We start from the raw sequence: 25,453 nt of genomic DNA, 5'->3' as shown, positions 1-25,453 counted from the left end.
TTTACGTATAAACACTTCCCTATACACTTACAAATATGTATGAAACTATAGTAGCTTAGTATTCAAATGTGAGAAAGTGGAAAAATTGGAAAGGGTGTTAGAAGTTAAATGAAAAAGATCGCTGGATTATTGAAGATTTTATTAAGTAATGAGCTTATGTGAAACAGTTTAATAATACACAAAATTATATAGTAATACACATTTTTCAGTTTCCTTCATCTGAAAAAAGCACACTGAACATGTTGATTGCTGTGCTAATTTTGGCCTCAGTAAAAATTTATTTTCAATTTTCAGTTGTTTTCAGTTTGAGAAAAATCATATACTTCAATTGAGTTTAAATGATAACTTTATTAAGTAATTGAAGCAAATTAGCAAAGCATTAAGGAGGATATACATGATTAATTAATTTTGTCTTTATGAATTAATTGGCATGACCCACATAAGGGTGATGAAATTAGGTTCTCAGCAGTAAGGTCTATAGTGGCTGAGATCAATGAAGAACATGTGGTATGTAATTTAGCACAAAAATGAAAATGTACCCCAAATACCTACAGCTGATGAAGTACCCAGAATTGCACATTGTTTTATTTATGGAAACTTTCAAGTGTCTATCGTCACATATACATATTTAAACTCTGTTAGAACGAGTATTTGCTGTTTTAATGCTTTTAAGAGAACACAGTATTCAGATAATACAACCCTTTTAATTTCAAGAATTAGATCTTGAATAATAAAGTCTTTTTGATCCTTAAAATGACTTGTGAATGAAGGCAGCTGATTTGAATGGTTTCATTTGTAGCCAAATATTTGCAGGTAGTTTCGGGTAATCTCAATTGAGTATTAAGGCCACGGAAGTTTGCATAAGTGGTTCAATCTCCAGGAGTTCCGGGTAAATACTAAGTCCTCAATGGGATAATGTGGGTATAAAATGATAGGAAGTTACTATGCACAAAATCTCTCTGCAGGGCTCCGTAAACTCCTGTTGGCTTAGAGATGGAAAGTGAGACACACGAATCAAGCTGGGACTTTCTCCTTGTGTCTTCCTCGAGTAGGTGCTGCAGAACCAAATATTGGTCTATTGCTGTGTGGCACAATGTGCATTCAGCATCATGTGAATGGGTTGAGTTTAAGTATCCGCCAACTTTGCCTGTATTTATTGTTCGGTGGCATGCTTCAGTAAGAAAGGGATGAGACAGGAAAGAGTCTGGAGATTTGGTCCTGTCTAAGATGCTACATCTGTGAGCATTAGGCACACAACAGATGTGTGCCTTCCCTAAGGTCTTAGAGAACTCCTCCCTGAAGAGTAAGGGTTCTTAGGCAAGATTATTTTAGGACATTCTTGAAAATCTAACTATCTGAATGTGTATGACTTTTTTTTTTTTTTAATTAGCAGTATCCAAATGAATAAACACACTCAAACTTTTTCCTGGAATGCAAGATGGCTTGATAGAAAGAGGCCAACTTGGAGTCCAGACGAGCTGAGAGTGCACAGTGGCTCTCCTTGATAACAAAGAACATTTGGACGAATCCTTGCCCACATTAAATGGGAGAGAAGTCATTTCACTGAGTTTCCGTAAGAATTTAAGAACAAAATTTATGGAAAACTCTTGGAGAATTAGTTTAAGCAGGTTCAAGTGCCTCCCTGGCAGTTAGATTCTCAGGTGAGGCCCTTTGAGTTCTAAGCATAAGGAATGGGCTATGGGTGGACCTCCGCCATTTTACAGGTGAGCCCATTGGTCCAACATGGCCCATGATTGACTACCCTGCTTGTCGCTGGCAGAGATGAGAGCCAAATACATCCCTTCCTCTCTTGGTACCACAAACACTGAACTCAGAAGCAGCCTCAGTAATTGCATATGAAATAATACGAAGTATTGTAACAAGATATGCTAGGACTCTTTCATACATTAGGTGAAAATAAGACTCCTTTGTGTAACTGTGGGTCTCAGGCTGGGAAACTGATAGAATATGGAAAAAAAATCCTAAATTCTGTTCCAAGTACCCGCAGACACCTGTAGTACATACGGGGAACAGTCACAAACATATACGTAGGGCTGGGTGAAAGAAATCTTGAAAAAGTTCATATTATTTCTTTTTTGTGAACATGTTTCCAATTTTCTGGGTAATTTAATCATTACTAGAAAATGGGGCTCAATTTCTGCACTGTTCACCTTTAGGTTTTCCAGAAATGCCTCAAAATTTATTTCATTTTCAAAAGCAACTTAGATCTCTCTCTCCAACTAAACCCTCATTAGCCAGCTGCTTAAAAGAAAGATTACTCTTCCCTCTTGTCTTGTTTCAAAAATAATTCTGTAGTCGGAGATCTCGGTCAGTCATCCATTTTGGTGAGAGAACAAGGTTTTCCTTTGTTTTGTTTGATTGTGTTGGCCATTTCCAGAACAGAATGCCTTCAAGAATTCTCTGGACGGAAACTAACATTATTTTTTTCCATTAACTAGGTATCCCATAGAATATCATGTTAGATGACCTTGAGGAAAAACCAGTGGACTCATGCCCTGGAGAACAATGAATGAGGGTGGCCACGGAAGACTAAATAGGGAACACGAGAGACCCATTTCCTGAACTTACTTGAGTCACGCTATGGAGCGTGGTTAATAAACCAGGCACTTAACCTCTATAATAAGGAGAGGTCAATGCCATCATCATACACCGAGCAAACAAATCTTAATGCTAGGTGGATCTTTAAAATATTCTTATTCGAGGGGCGCCTGGGTGGCTCAGTCGGTTAAGCGTCCGACTTCGGCCCAGGTCATGATCTCACCTCCGTGAGTTCGAGCCCTGCGTCGGGCTCTGTGCTGACAGTGCCCGTTTTAATTAGCAGTATTAAAATATATTTTAAATTAAATTAAAAATTTTAAAAATAAATTTTTTAATTTAACGTTAAAAAAATTTAAAAAAATATATTCTTATTCGAATAAGAGCTAATTTTCCTCTACAGCAAGATGGCACTATGCGGGGGCAACCTTAAACACCACTGACAGCAAGTTCATGTGAAACAATGGCATCTTCAAGTCTCAACCTCTCAGTTCCTGATACTTCTATTTCTTACGGTAAAATGAAGGCTACCTGCACTTCAGTGGGACATGTTAGTTTTAAATTTTTTTTTTCAATGTTTATTTATTTTTGGGACAGAGAGAGACAGAGCATGAACGGGGGAGGGGCAGAGAGAGAGGGAGACACAGAATCCGAAACAGGCTCCAGGCTCTGAGCCATCAGCCCAGAGCCCGACGCGGGGCTCGAACTCACGGACCGCGAGATGGTGACCTGGCTGAAGTCGGACGCTTAACTGACTGCGCCACCCAGGCGCCCCTTTTTTTTTTTAATTTTTTTTTTTTGGGACATGTTAGTTTTAGTCTGCAACCTTGGAATTATAAATCTGTGACTGACCTCCACTTGATCATCTTTTTTAATAAGCTGCCATGAAACTAACACATTCATCATCTTCTTTGTGATAGACAACGGTGGATGGTAGATGGCGATGGATGGGAACCCAAGGCTAGCAACATAGAGTTTGGTTACCATTCGAAGCATTTCCCCTCAAAGCTACCTGTGATGCCTCCTTTACCTCCCTGCTTCACAGTGTCTATCCCTTGTGAGACTCAGTTTACAGTCACATGCTGGCTGGAGCGGAGGGGGGCGGGGGGGTCCGTCCAGGGGCAATGTGACGTTCTTCCTTTAGCTGACATAGTGTGGGGCTTCTGTTGGGCCATAGCAAAGACAGCTCTTCCCACAGACACCCGCCTGCCCCTCCAGCATCTGGAGCACATCACTGGAACGAACACTCCAAGTGTTGTCTGCTGCTAAAACCTGACTCTCCCCACAGGGAAGCGTCCTGCTCGCTTTCATTGGCCACCTGTCCTGTGCAGCGAAGGGTTTTATGATTAGTTTCCAGATACCGACGTGTGCGTCTGGAGGCTCAGTGCTCTAAGCAGAGGCACATGATAGGAATGACAGGAAGTTGGGGAAGGTGGGTGGTCCGGTCAACAATTTTCCTGGAAGCCTGTGATGACGTTAGCACAAGGTACAGACTCCAGACCTGCAGAGTGACCACTCTGGAAGGGATGTCACACTCCTGAACCTGTACGTTTCAGTCTAATAACTGAAATCACACCTTGATACTTGATAATCCTGTATCTTAGGTGTCTCCTAGTAAGAGTCTCAAAATTAGGTGTGAGACGATTACTCGTAGACACATAGGAGAAAAAGGGTGTCACTGGCAAAAGGTAGATTCCCCCCCAGCCACGGTTTATTTTTCCAAAATTCAAAGTGGCCAGAGGCGCCTGGGCGGCTCAGTCTGTTAAGTGTCCGACTCTTGGTTTCGGCTCAGGTCATGATCGCATGGTTCTTGACTTCGAGCCTGCTCAGAGTCTGCTTGGGATTGTCTGTCTGTCCCTCTCCCTTTCTCTCTCCACCCCTGCCCCGCGCGCATGCCTGCGTGTGCACATACACTCTCTGTCTCTCTCAAAATAAATGAACTTAAAAAAAAATCAAAGTGGCCAATGTATTTACACTTCAATTTACAGCCTGTATTTGAGCCCTAATATCTCTTTTTTAATACTAATCATGGATAGCTAATACTTTAAAAATCTCATTGTTCCTCCTTATTTCTAGCACCTGCTAATAGCTGGTTACCTTTGCACAGCACCCGTGTATATAACCTGGGAAGCTATCTAAATTAGACTCTCATCAACAGCAGAGGGTTCTTGAATTTCTCCCAGGATAGATGAAAGGGCGAAAACATATAGGTGATTAGAATACATGCATTTTTCTGTGGGAAATAATTGGTGGGGAGCGCAGGGGGGGGCGCAAGCAGGAGAGGGGCGAGGCTGTGTGTTTGACGTTCAGCCTGAGGATCAAAGACTCAAGCTGCAGGCAGAGTGTGGTTCACTCTGTACCTTGGGAAGGGAGGTGGGTAAATGAGATTAGGAAAGTTCTTGCTTGCGGCACCTGGGCTGCTCAGCGAGGGGAAGCTTCGCGATCCCAGGGTTTGTGAGTTCGAGCCTAGCTCAGAGCCTGCTTGGGGTTCTGTCTCTCCCTCTTTCTCTGCCCCACCCTCTGAAAAGAATTCTTGCTTTTTCTTCTACTCAGCGGCAGTGTTTGATTTGCTTTGAAGACTACTCAGCGGATGACTTCCTCCTTCCTCTGCTTTCATGTATTAAGGGCCCTTTTGCTCCTTTGGTTCTGTTTATGGGAGGTGTGGGGACACCAGCAGGGCGGGCTCTTGAGGGCTAGAGCTGAGTTCAGACAGTGGGCTTCTGCTGTCAGATCTTCACCCTTGGGGTTCCCCCCGGAGACACTTGAACTTCCCTGTCCTTGTGGCTAAAAGAACTCAAGCTGCTAACTGAGACCTGAGAGGTGAGCCCCCGTCCTTGAGCCTGCTGTCACCACGCTCCGCATGCTGTGCTGTTTTGTCACATCTCCCTTCTGCCCTCACGACTTCTGTAATATCGCCCAAGGACTGTCCCTCTGCCCATGCGCGTTCCGTTTCTGTCTGCTTTTCCTTTTCCCAGGCACAGTCACATTTTACCTTGGGAAAGAGATCTGTAAACTGTGCGCATTCGAACCCCGTCTATTCCTTCATGAGGGCGCCGGGAATAGTGTTTTCTGATCAAGGGATGGGAATTTTTGCATCTTCACAAACCAGGGAAACATTTAGCGCTCGGATAGGTTTGGCCACAAGGAAAATGAGACACTTCCCTTTCCTTTGTAACAAAATAAAGTCAGGAGAGTTGGCTTTATTAAATTTTCCTTTTGTGGTTTCAACTTGTACATGTGAACCTGCCCTTCTTCAGCTGGTCTGTGGAGGGAGGTTGCTAGTAGGGGGGGGGGTGCGACACAGTTTTCAACGGGAGTGATTGTCCCCTTTGGCTGGACTTAACTGCCAGCGAGTTACCCTCCCAGGGTTTGCCTTCAATATCTTCCCTACTCTTTGCTCAAAGCTTGCTTCTTCTATCATTGTGTCCACAATGATTCCATGTCAACAGTCTGATCATCTGTGTGTATATGATGCTGTTCTGATGAAGGTCCAATTATTTGTTGTTCCCCAATCAGTAATCGAAGTCACTTCTTGGCTCAGTATTTCTTCTCCCCTATGATTCCAGTTTGAAATCCCTCCTGTTTCCAGAGCTCCAAAGGCAGGCTCTAGAGAGAGACCCCTGGTTGGAATATTGGCTCTAGTCCTCACTCACTGTGTGGTCTTAGACAGCATTACTGAAGACGTCTGAGGCTGAACTTCCTCACCTGCAAAGCAATTTGGGGGATTGTACGTGAATGTGGCAAAGTCCAAACAGTGATGGGCATTTAGTAACTGCTCAGTAAGGTTGGCTGGCATCAGAGTTGAGGTGTGTGTGTGGTGTGTGTGTGTGTACCTGTGTTGTAACCCACTTCTAGAAAATCCACTCAACGTGATACCCTTCCTGACATATAATGATCACTTGTTCAGGATCAGGGAAGGGAATTCTGCAACCAGTCCTTTGAATGCATTATTTCAGCCCTGCTGAGCTCTGGCCAAGGCAACAGCTACCAGCAAGAAACAGACTAGGTCCTTGTGAGTTTACTCTTCTCTGCTAAGCCACTCGATGAAACTGTTGTATTCAAGGTTTGTTGTTCCAAGTTTTTCAAAATAATTACTAGTCACCTTTTATTCATGCAACAAATGATTTCTTTTGCTCTTTTTAATGTTTATTATTTTTGAGACGGGGTGGGGGGAGAGAGAGAGAAAAAGTGGCAGAGGGGCAGAGAGAGAGGGAGACAGAGGATCCCAGGTATTCAAACCAGGAGTCTCTCTCTAGAGCCTGCCTTTTGAGCTCTGGAGACAGGAGGGATTTCAAACTGGAATCATAGGGGAGAAGAAATACTGAGCCAAGAAGTGACTTCGATTACTGATTGGGGAACAACAAATAATTGGGCTCTGTGCTGACAGCAGCAAGCCTGATGTGGGACTTGAACTCATGAACCGTGAGGTCATGACGTGAGCCGAAGTCAGTAGCTCAGTCGACTAAGCCCCCCAGGCGTGCTGATTTCTTTTCTGAATAGGCAGAATTTCTAGATTCTCGTCCTGTCTCTGTCTGCTGTAGTTTGTGAAATTTACCAAAGCCCCGCGGGTGTTCTCACAGCTCTTCTGAGAATTCATCAGATATGTGTGGAAGTGTGTATAAATATAGATCATTTTATAGCCTTTGAAAAAATACAATGTTTATTTGAAATTATTTCCCTTTACACAATCGTTACGTAAGATTCATTTGTTTTTTTACATGAGGGTTTACATTTTTTTAACTTTATTTTTTTGAGAAAGAGAGTGTATTAGCATGCACAGCCATGAGTGGGGGAGGGGCAGAGAGAGAGAGAGAAAGAGAGAGAGAGAGAGAGAGAGAGAGAGAGAGAGAGAGTGAATCAGTCCCAAGCATGTTCCCTGCTGTCAGTGCAGAGCCTGATGCGGGGCTGGAACACACAAACCCTGAGATCATGACCTGAGCTGAAATCAAGAGTCAGATGTGTAACCAACAGAGCCCCCCAGGCACCCCTCAGATATTTAAAAAGTATATAAAAAGTGCATATAAATATCGTCAATTCCACCACAGAAATGACAAATGTATTCTGCCTAGTGCCTCATCTGGTCTGTGTACTTCATGAACTCCAGAAGCATGTGCTGTGTTTCTCATACGCACCAGACGCATTAAAAACTTTGGTTTTCCAGATTGTTAGAAGGGGTTCTTCAATTCCGTGTCAGGATGCCCAGATTCTCCTCTTTCTCTCTTCTTTTCCTCCATTCAGGGGGCTTCTGATTGTTGTCTAGGCAGCCACTCTACCCGTTTACAGCAGAAGGGTCAGAGAATGTCCTGGGATGGGGCTGTTGTAGAGTCAGGCGTTCCAAACGTGCTTCATTTTCTCTCCCTCTCTCTGTCTCCCTCCCTCCCTCCCTCCCTTCCTCCCTCCCTCCCTTCCCTCCCTTCCCTCCCTTTGTGTGTGTGTATGCATGTGTAATTTTAAATGCAGTGGATTCCACCTAACTACTGGGTTTGAATTTCAGTTTTACGGAAGTTAGGTTCACAATCAAGAATGAAATCTCAGTTTCAAATTATTCTGGGTCAGATATCACAGTAAAATAAGTACATGCACACGTCTTTTATCAGGTCCTTGAGTGATTTTCCTAATATCATTGAGACTCTAATAAACTCTAGATGATTGCCTAATCCCGTCACCTGCCAACCAGGGATTCAAAGGGGGCCTTGGCTGATCTTTCACGGTCAGGCTGTGTGTTAGATGAGCATTGAATACAGTACCCGTCAGATGAGAAAATAAAGCGGGGACCTTGTGAGTGTTCTAGGTAGCACGGGGCTTATCTAACACCCTAACATGCAACCGTGGTGTGTCTGGTTTAAACAGATGGAAAAGATCTTGCTGGAAAAATCCTCCTAAAGGATTTTGCGCTAGAAAGACAATTTATGGATCCTTATCACTCAGGAGAGATGATGTCAATGGCACAGAAGGCTCCAGAGTCGAGGAGAACACTGGAGTAAAGTACTTACAATCATATTTACGAGTGGGAAAATGCCGTTACTATTTTAATGTTATTTATAAATGATGTTGTTTCTACTGTCACAATAAAGTCACATCGAGAGGATGGTCTTTCATGCTTGGGGGCAAAATCTGCTTAGATTTTTGTTTCCAGTGTATTACAGACACCGCAATTATGAAATAACTTTCTCAAAATAACTTGGGGCAGCGATAGAAAAAGAGGATCAGTGGAATTAATTCTTGGCAAATTTGTTTAGAATGCAACTTGGGAAAAATTTATTTTTTCTTCCAGAGGCACTTTTATTACTGTAGCGCCTGAGAGCGAGTGAGCTCCCTCAGGAGCAAATATTTAATAGTGTGATAAGGTGTACCGAGTGTCCTAAGTCACCATGACCACATGAGGGTCCGCTCAGGGTCCTGGGAAGAAGTAACCCACTAAACACACTAAGTGACTGGGATATGAGCCGTTGAGTGGTACATGTGGAGCTCAAAGCTTTATTATTATTATTTATTATGGCATAGATCTCTTAGGAAGGCAAGCTGTAAGTTAAAAAAAAAAAAAAGATGCAGTGGCTTAATTGCCATATTTATAAAGGATTAGGCACCAAAACAAGAAATGTGATTTTAGAACGTTTTTCCTCCAAAGCACTGAACACCGTGTGAGAGACCTGTACCTAACTCCTGGGAAAAACGTGGCATCCGACTCACAAAATTAGCTCTGCCACAGCATTGGCAGACCAGAGTGGGACACACTGGATAGAGCTGCACAGAGGCTTGTTTTCTGGAACCAGAGCAATCGGTATAATTAAAAGAATTTCCATGGTTTTGTTTTATTCCCTTATTTGTTTAGTCCCTCTCTGAGGGGAGAGGGTCATGAGGATATTTTAACAAGTGGGCTGCAGTCCCCTCCTGGGGCTCCTGGGGTGGCCGTGGACCACAGTGAGCATGTGCCTGCCTTCCGTGGATTCCTTTCCTTCTGACCCTGGGGGGTCCGGCCCTAGGGGACCCAGTGCCAAGGTCCCTCATTCCTTTCTCATGTCTAGCCTACACTTGGTCTCTTCCAATGCCCACCCAGTCCTCTGCGATGAAGGGAGTCTTACTGTTTTTCAACTCTCTGATCCAACTTGGATTCTATAAATCAAATTACAGTAATTTCTTTATGTTTTGTAGTCGCTTGGAAGAATAGGCAAAAAGTCAAACTTGCCCACTCTTTATAAAACAGTTTGAAGCCAGGGAGGTTGGTGTTCCCTCATTCATGAGAGCTATACTTTGTATATGTACATGCATATGCGTGCACGCGTACATCTATAGGTACACGCGCACAGAGCTTTTGAAAAGCAACAAAGCCAAAATTATCAGGATAAGTTAGACAGAATATTCTCATTATCAAGAAGGCTGCTAGAAATACCATGACATTTTCAAAATGTAATCAAATACATTAAGGTAAGAGAGATATGATCCTTTTAGAGAGCACAATCTGTCTCCTGCACATAACTTTGGATAAGAAAGTTAAATATGACTTATGTCATCAACTGTGTGTGTATGTGTGTGTGTGTGCATGCTTTTCAATTCTTGTTTTTAAGAGCTCTGTAAATTATACACGTCAGTCTTCATAGATGTGAAAAAAAATCACTGAGTTTTCTGGAGTATGTATGTTGTTTAAAGCAACTTGAATATAGGCGCTTTATCAAATAAATTATGAGGGGCGCCTGGGTGGCTCAGTCGGTTGAGCATCTGGCTTCAGCTCGGGTCATGATCTCACGGTTTGTGAGTTCGAGCCCCGTGTTGGGCTCTGTGCTGACACCTTGGAGCCTGGAGACTATTTTGGATTCTGTCTGTCTATCTGTCTCTCTCTCTGTCTCTCTCTCTCTCTCTGCTCCTGCTCTCTCTCTCTCACAAATAAATAAACATTAAAAATGATATCAAATAAATTATGAGGACCCTTTCTAGCTTATTACAGCAAAAGTACACTCTTGCATAGGTATATGTCCCTTCATTCTTAGATACGTAGATATGAATACATATCTCTGCTAGACATATGATTCTTTATTCCTGAAGTTAGTGTGGAAAATTATTTCAAAATGGCACCAGTAAATCACTTAGGTATTCCTTCTGTGTTATCACTTAACAGGCAGATAACAAGCTACCTAGAATGGCTTAATTCCCAGTAAGCACTAGACGACAGGAGATCTCTTGACTCATTGGACGAGAGGTAGTTGTCTTACTACAAGATGCCCCCATCTTCCTTTGTTAAAGTGGATTGCTCTCCTGGTTCTGTTGTATTACTTGTCGTTAAGTGAGCGGAGAGCAGGAGAGCATGAAATCTTTTCTTAGGCTCTTGTAAAGGCAGGATTTTACAAAATGTTTTGCCTCTAGACTCTCTTGGTCTGCTAATAATCACAACTTAGCATTGTTAGAAACTCAGTGTCAGGCTAGGATAAAGTAGTAAAACCAGATGACTAAATCGCTTTCTTGTTCCTGAATCAAACCCAGTGCAAATAGATGTGACGAGAACTCGTCAAGGGAGATGAGCAGCCCAGACTGCTCACACCATGTCCGCACTTGGGCTTGTCTAGTAAAAACAAGACTTGAAGCTTGAATTTCTTGATGACAGTGACAGTGAAGAATATGACCAAGTAAAGTACGGTAAAAAGAAAATACAGTAGCTTCTTCAAATATCTTTACACCTGAGCCCACCTACTGACATTCCACAGAGGCCAAAACATTTTGAAAATCTTAAAGAAAGTAAAAGTATTTCACTCAGTCTTTGACCAAGAAAGATTCAATAAACCGATGGCCCCTGAGTTTAAAACCCAATACAATTTTTGTAGCAACCCAGATTTACATAAAGGCTTGAAGGTGTATATTTATGGCCTCTATGTTATGATAAAAATGTGTAATTGAAATCAATACTGTGTGTTGATTTGTGTATTTTGTCTTAATTGTTAGAAATAAGTGATATGTTGAGCAGAACAGAAAAAATAAATAGGCATTATTTTGAAAGGTCAGAAGTTAAGATGTGATCATAACATATAATTTCTTTAATTGGATTTTATAGTAATTTCTACACAGATTCCTCCCTGAGTGAGGGCAGAAATTTTCATTTGGTCAGGTCTAGGTAGATTCTGTCATTTCAGTGTGGATGTGTGCGGAGGAAAGGGTGAGTGTGTTTGTGTATGAACATGTGGTGGGGGTGTGGTTGTATGTGGGGTGTGTGTGGATGTGTAAGTGTAGGTGGGTGAGCGTGTGTGTGTGTGTGTGTGTGTGTGATTTTTTCTAAGTGGTACCTAAATCCAAGAGTCGTGCATGACCTCGAAGTGCCAGGAGTAAAAGGGACGCCCGGTGTCTGCCTTCTCCTGACACAATCTGAGATGGAATTCGTGTAGGTCCTTGTCGGGAGCGCCTAGACAGGCTCGCAGTGGTCAAGCTGGCCACACGAGTCAGGTGTTCTCATATACTCAGGGCCATGAAGGAATCGCCTCTTTACCTCTCTTGGATTGCAGACTCTTTTTTTTTAAGTTTGTTTATTTATTTTATTTTGAGAGAAAGAGAGGGAGGGAGGGGGGAGAGAGAGAGAGAGAGAATCTCAAGCAGGCTCTGCACTGTAAGCAGGCAGCCCGACTCGGGGCTCGAACTCATGACCTGTGAGATCATGACCTGAGCTGAAATCAAGAGTCGGACACCTAACTGACTGAGCCCCCCAGGCGCCCTGGATTGCAGAGTCTTTAGATTGCTCTTGCGCTCTGATGTGTCATCGTGAGCCGTTTGCACTTAGACATACCCTGCTGCCCTCACGCACATCTCCCGGCGCCTGGCCTGTTCTGGCCTGAGGGGCTCTTCACGAGGGCGGCCCCCTCACAGGGCTCCACCTGCAACAGGAATCAGCCTCGCTGGGTAGGTTCTTCTGCCCGCGTCAGTTCTCCCAGGGACATGCCGATGTTGCAGATTGCTTCTTGCTTCCCAAACCGTGCTCGTCCCTGCACCACGAAACCGCTATCAGGTCTCTACGGAAGGGGGATGATCCTGTATTCTTTCAGATTTACTGTTTGTGACATGAGCCTTAAGCCCTGACATTTTAAACCATAAACAGAGCTGTCGAAGCTCCACGTTTCAGGAGCCTGTTCCAAAGCCATGAACTTGATTCTTTGCTCGTTACATTCAGAGGTAATTAGTTTCTGAAAAGGAGAAGGTCTAGTGTGGGGGAAGCAGGGTGGGGAAGAGAAAATAAATGAACATCTTAATACTTTATCCCACTGGACAGATCACCTTGAAATGGCCAAGTGGCAGAACCACTGGCTCGGAAGGAAGATCGGCTCAGTTTTAGGTGTGTGCCTGGCTCTGGCCAAGTCATTGAGTCTCTCTCATCATCATTTCTTTGCCCCATAAAATAAAGAGCTGAAATAACTGACATTTAATGTTTAATGTCGCTTCTTTAAAATTCTGCTCTAATACAGAGCGCTCTTCTGTACCTACAACTGATCCTGGAAAAATTCTAATGCGTGACATTGAATAACTTTCAGCAAATAATTAGTTAACTTCAAAGGGCACGCCTGGTAGCTGGAAATATAAAACTAAGCAATCCACCAACAATGCATTCTGTTTTCTTATTATTCAACATAAGGGTATGTCACGCCGAAATTAGTCCCAGTCTTTCTGCCACATGGATAGGTGACTGTGAGATGGTTGTTTCTATTACAATATAGTTCATTTTATTTACAGGCAGTTTTATCACCTTGTAATATAATTATTACCTAATCATGTGATGAGGTGGAAACCACTTTTTAAATTCTTATGTATACTTTTTTTTAATGTTTATTTATTTTTAAGGAAAAGAGAGACAGAGCATGAGCAGGGAGGGGTAGAGAGAGAGGGAGACACAGAATCCAAAACAGGATCCTCAGAGCCTGGTGTGGGGCTGGAACTCACGAACCATGAGATCATGACCTGAGCCGAAGTCGGACGCTGAACCGACTGAGCCACCCAGGCGGCCCTGTATACCTTTTTAATTTAGGGGTGATATCTACCTGTTTGAGTTCCTGCACTATTTTTTAAACACTGAAAAGGAAGTTTTGGGGTTACTGGAGACCATCACGAATTTCTTATTTTGTTGAACATTTCAGTGGTTACCAAAAACTTGATGTATATCACCGTATCCCCACCATCAAATCTGGCTGCTATGACACTTCTGTGTGGATTATTTTCATTTACTTCCAGAATATTCCAGGTCTTTCTTTTTTTTTTTTATTTTTTTTTAACGTTTTTATTTATTTTAGGGACAGAGAGAGACAGAGCATGAACGGGGGAGGGGCAGAGAGAGAGGGAGACACAGAATCGGAAACAGTCTCCAGGCTCTGAGCCATCAGCCCAGAGCCTGACGCGGGGCTCGAACTCACGGACCGCGAGATCGTGACCTGGCTGAAGTTGTGACCTGGCTGAAGTCGGACGCTTAACCGACTGCGCCACCCAGGCGCCCCACCAGGTCTTTCTTTTTATCCTTCACTTTAGACTATAAGCTTCTTGAATGCCTAAATGTGTTGATCCTGATCATGACTCTGGTCGATGTCCAGGAAATATTTTGAATGAGTAAAAAATCGATTCTCGTTACCCAGTGTTGTGCTTCCAACTAAACATATGGTAATGTTCAGGCTGATATAAAACAACCAGAGAGCCACCAAATCTTAGAATAGTAATAATAACCACACAATGGATGTTTTTTAAAGAAAGCGCAAAGCCTCATATTTTATTCTGTGGCATGAAAACTCTTCCCAGTAATAGTAAGAGGACCAATACTTGAGCACCACAGACAGAGATGGATTATTAAAATTCTGAATTACCAAATAGTGTAATTAACTGCTTTGTGGGGTCTTTGGTTCCCAGCCTTGGATGTATTTACACAGGCCTCGGGCAGTGGTTAACTGCGACACTTTCTGAGGAAATTAATTTAAAATACCTTAATCTTTGGGATCACTGCTAACTCTTAGGGTATGATTCTAATATTACTCCTATTGTTAGGCCAAGATTTTTTTAAATAACGTATATTATGAGGATATCCACACTGGCATATGGTATGAAATGTGATGCTCTCAATTACGGAGTATTAATGTGATTTTGGCAACATTTGGCGTTGCAGAGATTGTCCTTAAGGCAATTACGTTCACAGAGAAAAGATTTAGTGATCTTTTTTTCCTAATTTACTTAAAGCATTTACTTGACATTTTAACTAAACTGTAGTTTTAAAGATATTTGACATTTTGAAATCACAAACACTATAGATTAGGCAGTATGTACGGTGTGTAATTTGGGAGTGAGCGTCTGTTTGATGGAGTCGTAACTTGCTCATTAATTTCTGTGAAAAAAACCACACTCGTACCAGTCATCTGCTTCTGCTTAGTTTTTACTGAATTTGCTTCTCCTTCTCCTCCTTCTCCTCCTCCTCCTCCCCCCCTCCTCCTCCTCCTTCTTCTTAATCAGCCTTACCACATCTACTGTTCAAGATTCTTCCACTGGTCTCAGTGATTTGAGTATCTTGAATGCTAGGGTAGTAGAAATTTTCAGGATCCGTTTCTATATGCAGTTCATCCTAGTCATTTCTTGAGAGGTGGGAAAGGAATAAGGTTGTTCGATTCTGAAACTCCTGTTTCTGCCGAGTGGACCGGCACCAAGAATATGGAGCTGCGGCCACTTGCATGTCCCCTGCTTTACATCACGGTCACTCTACATCCACAGGCATGTTCTGTCTTTTTCCCACACTGTTGGATGTGAAACGGGAATTACTTTCTCTTACTCCCAGAAAATATAGTAAATGACATTTTATAGGACACCAGGGATGTAACTGGAAAAAGAGGTGGGGGGGGGAGAGGAAAAGAGGGAGGTGGGGGAGAGAGAGAGAAGCAGAGGCAGGCATATCTGGATCAATATTAGCTACACTTTGTTTTTTACTGAAATGAATTTCTTGTGACTGTTCTCATACCCTGTCTCCTTTGCGAATGATTTTCTTCTTCCCGCAAATGGTTCAGCTAGGGTGTCCAGAAACAAACAAACAAACAAACAAACACCTGATTCTTTGAATAGGGATTATAGGGTTGTTTGCTCCAGGGGTGGCCATGGCATGGATGTTAGGATAGACTCATCTTCTGTGTGAAATGGACCCTGTAACGGCCCAGCCTGCTGGACCAACTGCTGGCCACACCATGTAGTAAAGCCTGCTTAGTCTCTTTAGGCAACATGATGGCAGAACAGATACTATACAGATGGACTCTACGTATTTGTGGCTTGATTTTCATTCCATCTCAAAGTGGTTTAAATATAGTATAACCTGCGTCCTCTGAAATACCCCCTTTCTGAGTCATAGCGTGTTAAGAAGAGGTCATACATTCCTATGTTGGTAGGCAGTTGGGTTTGATAGAAAAAGGGGTTTCGAGAAAAGCTGATCTTATTTTCTTGTTTGCTTGCTGTCATTGACTTACCGCTTTATTAATCTATATCCAGAATTTAAGTCACTTACCGAGGTAGAAAGATACCGGGTTGGCAGCAAGATAAGAATCATAAGAAAGACAAATCTGGAATGAGGCTACTCTACAAATTCACATGTTGCTTAGGAGAGGCCAGAAATTGGGCTCTGAGTTGTGGGTTTGCTCATTTGTTTGTTTTTAATTCCACGCCAAGAGAAATACTTGAACAGCTCCATGATTTACTAGGTGTTAAAAATGGACCTGTTGTTCATAAGAACAGGTATTTCTCAGAGAAAGTTAGGTAACAGTAAAATTAGTCCTTAGGGTCCACCTGGCAGGGATGTACGTGACATGGTGAAGAGTGTTCTCAACAGAACATTTTCAGAGAAGTGAAAGAATGTGCTAGCGGCCGATTGTAATATCCCTCACTCCCAAACACTCCTCAGCTGGTGTGATGAAGAAATGGCTGACGAATGGAGAAAGAAGATGTAAATATACATACCATGGAATGCAACTCAGTGATCAAAAGGAATGAAATCTTGCCATTTGCCACAGCATGGGTGGATCTAGAGTGTATCATGCTAAGCAAAATAAGTCAGACAAGTAGCATATGAGGTCCCTCATATGTGGAATTTAAGACACGCAACAGATGAACATCGGGGAAGGAAAGAAAAAACTAAGTTGAAAACAGAGAGGGGGCAAACCGTAAGACTCTTAAATACAGAGAACAGACTGATCTCGTTTCAACTATTTGAAACAGATGCTGTGTATATATTTTATCAACAATCGTGCACGCTAAACTTCCCCAAATTCTCAAAAGGTAGTCATATAACATTGTTTTTAGAACTCTTAGCATCTTGTTACGGTTTTTTTCTTTTTGAGCTAATACTATTTGTGTTCTTTCAAAGTCACAATTCTTTATGAAACGCGTTAAAGGAAACCTAAGTTTGTGTTTATTTTAAAGTGCTACCACATTATGCGATATCTACACTTGTGCTAATACATATTTAAAATTTCTAAATGGACTGTGACTAGCTGAAATAATCCGCAACACTGTTGTTGAATTTATTTTTTAACCAATGAGGAGAATGTTTTGTTATTAAATACTTTCTTCTTATTTTTTTAATACTTTGATTATTTTCATTTCTGTTAATATTTTATTGACGGCTTCTCAGTCCAAACCCTCTAATCTTTTGCTTCATTATACTCTTTAGATTTCCACGCAGTCATAAGCAATAACACAGGGAGATTCTGGGTACTCTATGCCGAGTTCTTACAAAGGTAACTTCTCGCAAAACTGTAGGACACTGACGTACAGAACATTGACATTGAATCAGTGGGGATACCACGTTGCTGTGCCATGAGGATCCCTCATGTGGTTCTTTAAGAGCCACAATCACTTCCTTTCTACCTCTACTACCTTTTCATTCCTGGCTTCAAAAACTCTCTCTTCCTGTTTTCGATAATCTTGCCATTTCAAGCATGTTTGAAAAATGGAATCATATGGTCTATAACCTTTTGGGGGTTGACTTTTTTTTTTCATCCATTTACATCCCCTCCAAGAGGGCATGAGGGTTCCTTTTTCTCCACGTTTTCCCCAACATTTGTCATATTTTGTCTTTTGATTGTAGGTATTCTGACTGTTGTAGAGTGAGATCTCGTTGGGAGTGAGTGAGTGTGTGCGCGTGTGTTTTAATGTTTATTTATGAGGGAGAGAGAGACAGAGAGAATGAGCAGGGGAGGGGAAGAGAGAGGGAAACTCAGAATCTCAAGGAGGCTCCAGGCTCTGAGCTGTCGGCACAGAGCCCCATGCAGGGCTTGAACCCATGAACCGTAAGATCATGACCTGAGCCGAAGTCAGTAACTTAACTGATTGAGCCACCATTGTGGTTTTTATTTGCATTTTTCTAATGATTATGGATGCTGGGCATCTTTTCATGTCTCTTGGCCATCTGTATTTAGTTTTTAGAAAAATGTCTATTTAGGTCCTCTGCCCATGTTTTAATCAGATTTTTTTTGGTGTTAAGTTGTATAAGTTCTTTATATATTTTGAATATTAATTCCTTACGGAACGTATCATTGACAAATATTTTCTCTCGTTCAGTAGGTTGCCTTTCTGTTTTGAGGATGACTTACTTCACTGTGCAAAGGTTTTTATTTTGGTGCAGTCCCAATAGTTTAATTTTGCTTTTGTTTCTTTTGCCTTAGGAGACATATCTAGAAAAATGTTACTATGGTCAATGTCAGAGAGATTACTGCTTATGTTTTTTTTCTAGGAGTTTTATGATTTCGAGCCTCACATGTAGATCTTTTATCCATTCTAAATTTCTTTTTGTGTGTACTGTAGGAAAGTGGTCCAGTTTTATTCTTTTGCATATAGCTGTCCAATTTTCCTAGCACTATTTGTTGAAAAGACTGTCTTTTCCCCAGTGTATATTCTTGCCTCCTTTGTTGAAGACTAACTGGCCAGATTATTGTGAGTTTATTTATGGGCTTTCTGTTCTGTTCCACTGATCTATGCGTGTATTTTTTACCTGTGCCATACTGTTTTAATTACTACATTTCCCAATTTTTGATTATTAAGAATGAAGCTCCTCTAGACATTTGTGTGCAGGTTTTGTGTGAACATAAATCTCCATTTCGCTGGAGTAAATGTCGAGGAGAGCAATTGCTTGGTTAGTACATATTTAATGTTTTAAGCACCTGTCACACTGCTTCCACAGTGGTTGTGACGACTAACGATAAATGAACAATCATGGGGCACCCGGGTGGTTCAGTCAGTTGAGAGTCTGACTTCAGCTCAGGTTGTGATTTCATGGTTTGTGGGTTCAAGCCCCACACCGGGCTCTGTGCTGACAGCTCGGAGCCTGGAGCTGTTTCAGATTCTGTGTCTCCCTCTCTCTTTGCCCCTTCCCCACTCATGCTCTTTCTCTCTGTCTCTCAAAAAGTAACTAAATAGACTTTAAAAAAACAACTTTTTAAAAAAAGAAAAATCCATTTTCTCCACATTCTTGCCAGCTTTCGTATTGTCACTACTTTTTATTTTAGCCATTCTGAATACATAAGTAGTGATACCTCTTTGTGGTTTTAATTTGCATTTCTCTAATGGCTAATGATGTTGAGAATCTTTTCATGTACCCATTTGCCATCTCTATATTGTTTTACATAAAGTGACTTCATGTTCTTTGCCTGTTTTCTGATTGGATTGTTTGTTGTTTCACTGTTGAGTCTTTAATGTTGTTTATATATTCTGGACACTTATCCTTTGTCAGATATGAAGCTTGTAGATACTTTCTATCAGTGTTTAGCATGTCTTTAGACCCCAGTCAATGGGGTCTTTGACAAAAAAAATAATAACTTTTATGAAACCTGATGTATCAATGTTTCCTTTAATGGATTATGCTTTGGGTGTCCAGTCTAGGAATTCTTCAGTCAGTCCTAGATTATCTTGTATGCTTTTTTCTAAATTTTTATAGTTTTATATTTATGTCCATGATCCATATTGAGTTAATTATTATATAAGGTGTTAGAGTTAGGTACAGGCTTATTTTTGCGTTTGGTATTTTCGTCTCTGGACATCTATTTATTCCAGCATCATTTGTCAAAAGGTTATCTTTACTCCACCGAATTGCCTTAGCACCTTGAAATCAGTGGAACATATTTATGTGGGTCTTTCTTTCTTTCTTTCTTTTTTCTTTCTTTTTTTTTGAAATTATTTAAGCTATTCTATTGAGGTTTGGGAGCTTTCCATATCCATTTTAGAAGAATCTTGCATATATCTTCCAAAAATCTTGTTGGGATTTTGATAGAAATAGTGTTAAACCTGTATATAAATTAGGGGAGAATTGATATCTTTACAGTGTTGAGGCTTCCAGTCTGTTAGCACGATATGTTTCTCCATTTGTTTAGTTTCTTACTGGTATCTTTCGTCACCAGAGCATCATTTTGAGAGGATAGTTTTGTACCTGTTTTGTTATAGCCAAGCATTTTTTTTGAATGATTATAAATGCCATTGTAATAATTAATCTTGGTGTCCATGTGTTAAGTTCTAGAATGCAGAAATACAGTTGAATTTTGTATGTTCATTTGCATCCTGTGCACTTGTTCAAGTATTAGCTCCACGAGTTTCCTTATGGACTCCCCCGTGTCGTCTATGTAGATAATTGTGTCCTCTGCAAAGAGGGGCGATTTTCTTTCTTATGTTCTGATCCATATGCATTTCTTTTCTCCACTTGGCTTCCTGCTCTTGCTAGATCTTCCAGCACGATGTTGGATACAAGTGACGAGAACAGACGTTTTTGCCTGGTTCTCAGTCTTAGGGGGAAGCATTCAGTCTTACACCATTAAATATCATGTTAGCTGTAGGTGGTTTTTTTTGTTTTGTTTTGTTTTGTTTTGTTTTTTTTGTAGATACCCATTGTCAAGTTGGGGAAGTTTTCCTCTATTCATATTTTACTGGAAGGTGTTCTCACAATTGGGTGTTTAAGTATATGCAATACTTTTTTCTACATAGACTATCATGATCTTGTGATTTCATTCTTTAGCCTGTCGTGCTGGCAGATTATATTGATTGATTTTCAAATACTGAACGCTACTTACATCCCTGGAATAAACACCGCTTGGTTATGTTGGAGAATTCGTGTGATACGTTGCCTCTTTGTGCTCTTACTTTGTTAAAAATGTTCATATCTATATGTGTGTGAGAGCAGTTACTGATCCATTGTTGTCTCGCAAAGGTTTTGTTCGATTTGGTATCGGGGTATTTAGCTTGAGCGGCCACAATGAAATACCATCCACTGAGTAGCTTAAACAACAGGAAGTATATTTTCTCACAGTCCTGGAGGTTGGATATCTGGTATCAGAGTGCAGCACCATCAGGTTCTGGTGAGGACTGGTCCTGGCTCGCACACACCTGCCTTCTCTCCATGTACTCATATGGCTTCTGCTAAGTGAAAGTATGATGGGGGTGTGCAGGGGGGGGGATCTCTCTTTCTATTCCTTTTATGAAGCCACGAATGCTATCAGATTAGGACCTCACCATGACCTTATTTCATATTACTTATCTCCTAAAAGCCCTGTCTCCAAATACAATTCGATTGAGAGGTAGGGCTTCAATATGTGAATTTGGGGGCAACAGTTCAGTCCATAGTTACAGGGTAACATTAGTGCCATAAAACACATAAGGAAGTTGCCATCCACTTCTGTTTTCTGGAAGAGACCGTGTAAAATCGGTGCCAACTTTTCAAATGTTTGGTAGATGTCTTAGTGCATTCGGGTAGATGTCTGTGTATAACAGAATAGCATAGACAAGGTGGCTTATAAATAACACAGATTTACTTCTCACAGGTCTTGAGACAGGGAAGTTCAAGATCGTGTTCCAGCTGATTCGGTGTCTGGTGTGAGCGCTTTCTGTTACATAGAGAACATCTTCTTGCTGTGTCCGCACATGGCAGAGGGCATATTAAAGGGATTCTGGAGTCTCATTAATAAGGGTGCTAACCCCATTAATGGGGGCTCTGCCCGTAAATTACCACCCAAAGGCCCCAGCTCCAAATATCATCACCTTGGGAGTTCAGTTTCAATATATGACTTTTGGGGGACACAAACATTCAGTTCATGGCGTAGAATTCTCCTCTAAAACCACCTGGCCCTGGAGATTTATTTGGGGGAGTTTTAAGAGTTACAGGGTTATTCAAATTTTCTATTTTGTATTCAAAAAATTGTGATAGTTTGAGTTTTTATAGGAAGTGGCCTATTTCATGTAAGTTAAATTTATGTGTGCACTTTTTAAATAGCATTCCATTATTATTTTATGTCTGTGTGGTCTCTCGTAATATTTGCTATTTTATTCCTGGTATTTGGTGTTTATATCTTCTACCACCCACCCCCCCCACACACACAATTTTTGTGTGGGCCTTGCTAGATCGTTGTTAATTTTGTCAGTCATTTCAAAGAATTAGCTTTTGTTTCATTGTTTTTCTCTGTTGTTCTTCTGCTTTAGGTTTCTTTGATTTCTGCATTTATCTTGTATGTATTGCCTTCTCCTTGCCTTAGGTTTATTTCACTATTTTCTAAGTTCCTCACATGGGAGCTTAGGTTCCTAATATGAGATCTTTCCACTTTTATACTGTATATTTTAATACTATTAATTTCCTTCTCAGCACTTAGCTGAGTCCTCTAACTTTTGCTATCTTTTTTTTTTACTTTCATTCATTTCAAGGTATTTTTTTTTAATTTCCTTTGACATTTCCTCTTCGATCCAGGGATATTAAGAATGATGCTGTTCAGTGATTGGCGATTGTTTTGTTATTTTCCCCTAACAAGTTTTTAGTTTGATTCTAAAACCTACGGCAGCTGGAATTAGGTATTTAATACCCATAGACTTACTGGCAAATCAGAATTTCTCTAAAAGGAATGAACATTCAGGCTTACTCCTTTTGGATTTGTGTTCTCACTATACTAAATCACATATTTAGAGACAAGCTACTTAATTAGCAAACTTTAGGTAAAAAATAAACCGATGAAGTGTCTCTTTGACCTTTTGGAAACCTGTAACGTTATAATGCATTATGCATAAAGTATATATTATTATACTAGTTCACTCATTCAGAGTGCTGACTCTATCATCATTAAAATTTCTAAATATATCTAAACCTAGTGATAGGTGAAAAGCATATCTCAGAATCTAAAAGGTTTGTCTTGAAAACCACAAATTAAAATCAATTCATTTGACCTCTGCTCAAGGGAACAATAGGTTTTTTGTTTATTATGCTGTGGCCAGTATGTTTTCTTTTCAAGAAAGCTCTGATTTATTTTGAGATAGTAAGAATAAGCACATTGACTATGAGATGTGACAACCCCCCATCTAACAAATTAAGAGGAAAATAATAAAGTACGTGCAAAATCATATTTTGTCATGTAGCACATACGAGGATGCCTTTGCATTGCGTTCCCTGTCTTACGCATTATACAATTTCTTCAAGAAAGAATTTTTGCCAAAATTATTTAAATAAACCATTTGTTGAACGTGCCTAATTTCAATCACCTGGCAACACCTTGGGTATGAAACTTGTAATTGTTTCGTGACGTGTCTCAAACATAGTACAGGGAAAGAAGAAACACAGTGACTTCATCAAATAAGCTTGAATAACACGTGTAGGCTTTTTAACCATGTTCATGTATTTTTTTGTGGTTTAGATTATCAGGATTTCAGCTGCCGTCCTCGATCGTCAGCACAGGATCTATCCTCGCGCTGTGGTTCACGACAGACTTCGCCGTGAGTGCCCAAGGTTTCAAAGCCCTGTATGAAGGTAGGACATTTAATGTGCTCTGCACCCAAATACTGTCCAGACGACCTCACCCTTGCCACTCTGGATTAAAGATTCTAATGCAAATATAAGCTGCTCTTTCAGAGGTGGTTGGATGTTATAAACATTTGACGTTTATATTCTAGATTTATATATTGATGATGGCAGAACACTGTCTAGTCTAATTGCCGAATTTCCCAGCACAAAACCTGTGTTTACAATTTCCCTTTGTCGGAAGCGCTCTTTTTAATTAGAGAAGTGGTTTTTCTTTTGACATGTAGTGGAGAAGTTTGGAAAATTTTGAATACCAATTAGCAAGACTGCTTTTCTGTGAAAAATCATTTTCAATTCAGAAGTGTTGTCTTAAAATTTTTGGTAGCCAGTAATGAAGTTAGTGCTTAAAGAGAATTCCATTCCGTGAGTCTTTCTGGTCCAAGCTGAAACTTTTAATTGAGAAGATGATTTTGTTTTGCCGTTTGGTCATTTGAAGGCATGTGGAGTTTGCTTGTGTTTCCAGAGTTTGTGCCTGGTACCCTTTGGAGTCTTGATATCGCTGAACTACTTTGGGACAAAAATTTTGAAAAGGTGAAAGAGAGTACGCCCTTTGAGAGAGGAAATAGAGAGGATCGCTTCAGGCATTCGGTTTTAAGAAATTAGTAACACTCTAAGCGTAAATGCTGAGGTGTGTCTGTTTTAGTCTTGTTGTACAGAGGTATTCAAGATTTGTTCTCATGGGTAAAACAAAGACTATTATGTTTAGCATAAATAAACTCTGGAGCCTGTGAATTGAAAATAGACTTTGGGTAGGGGTCTAGGCAAATCTCTATTTACAGCAGATCCCATTTACCTGTTTCTGGGTTAATCACATCTGCCTATGTTTTTATTTGGAGTATTCAGTGCACTTGGGGGAAAAAAAAATCACTCTTTGTGGAAAGATAAAATCTACATGCGCTTTACACAGTTGAATTTAGTTACTATAGAATTACCAGAAAACATAAGGGTAGCGTGTGTTTTTTGCACAGATAGGTAGACAGACAAATTCATGCTTTTATTTAAAGTTTTGGGCGTAATGACATTTAGGATTGTTTGCTATTCTTACTGCAATGTCTTTCAGGCCAGGGCATTTATGTATATAAACATATTATATAAATATATGTATCATACTATACGTATATATTATACATGTACATATACTTATATACTATATATGTATATAATATAAACTGGCATGAATATATTTAATATACTTAAAGGTGTTTAAGTCTATTACCGTTGGGGAATCATTTCATATTTGGAGAGTAACAAGCCAACTTAAGGTTGATAGGTGCTATTATTAACTTTTGCCTCTGTGCGTGCCTACCACTTTCCACATACACTGACTTCACATAATTTCTTTTTCGCTCAACATTGTGAAAGTGTTTCTAAGGCACCCTACCTAGCTGCCTGTGAAGTTACCTTGTCCAGTCAACATATCTGACATTTGCTCAGAAGGTCGATAACGCTTCCCTGTTTCAGAAGCCGTGACAATTGTCGTCTCCTTCCAGACAAAGCTGGCACTTTAATATTACATTTTGCTCAATTTCCTAAGGTAAATGTTGTGGAGACTTGGTTGGTGTTGAATGATGGTCAAAAGAGTAATTCTATGGACTTTTCTGGGCTATTTTTTGTTGGTATTGCTCGTTGTCATTTTATATAACACATGATTGGTGAGATTGTCTCTGTTGGAAAAAATACTTATGAGCTATTTTATAAAATGAGTGGAAAAAATGAATAGGGCTGGGAGCTAACTGACATGTGCGTTTTAAAACTGTTGCTATGTGGACATGCTCTTTTTGAAATTTATATTTTAAATAATGACATCTATCATATAGTCTGATATTTACAAGCAGGCACGAGCCTTTTTCTCGAAAGGAAAAAAAAAGATATTGCATTAAAAAGTGCTTTGTCAGCAAAACCAAAATTCTATATAATATTTAACATCTGTATTTAAAAATATTTCTCCATTAGCATAAGGGTCTCCTGAGAAAATCAGGGTGTACTATCTAGAGAAACAAAGTTAACTGTAGTCTCAACAGAGGATTACAGACTAGAGAATGTATCTAGAAGAGAGTAAAGCTTTCACTAGGGCACCGACTGCTTTCTCCCTAGTCTAAGTGC

The 25,453-nt window shown here is 40.6% G+C and overlaps 1 protein-coding gene across 2 annotated transcripts in view; it reads left to right on the top strand.

Annotated features, from left to right (window-relative positions):
* The window catches only part of CSMD1 (CUB and Sushi multiple domains 1), a 2,022,422-nt gene that overhangs the window by 585,130 nt on the left and 1,411,839 nt on the right, over positions 1-25,453 (top strand). For both annotated transcript variants that reach the window (XM_043557450.1, XM_043557440.1), the window contains exon 3: positions 23,187-23,299. In XM_043557450.1, coding sequence (XP_043413385.1) covers positions 23,187-23,299 — 113 coding nt within the window. The remainder of the gene's footprint in view (positions 1-23,186; positions 23,300-25,453) is intronic.

Source organism: Prionailurus bengalensis, chromosome B1, assembly GCF_016509475.1.
Source record: "Prionailurus bengalensis isolate Pbe53 chromosome B1, Fcat_Pben_1.1_paternal_pri, whole genome shotgun sequence".
Taxonomy (NCBI): Eukaryota; Metazoa; Chordata; class Mammalia; order Carnivora; family Felidae; genus Prionailurus; species Prionailurus bengalensis.
The sequence above is the reverse complement of the archived record's forward strand: the minus strand, read 5'-3'. Positions and strand labels throughout refer to the sequence as shown.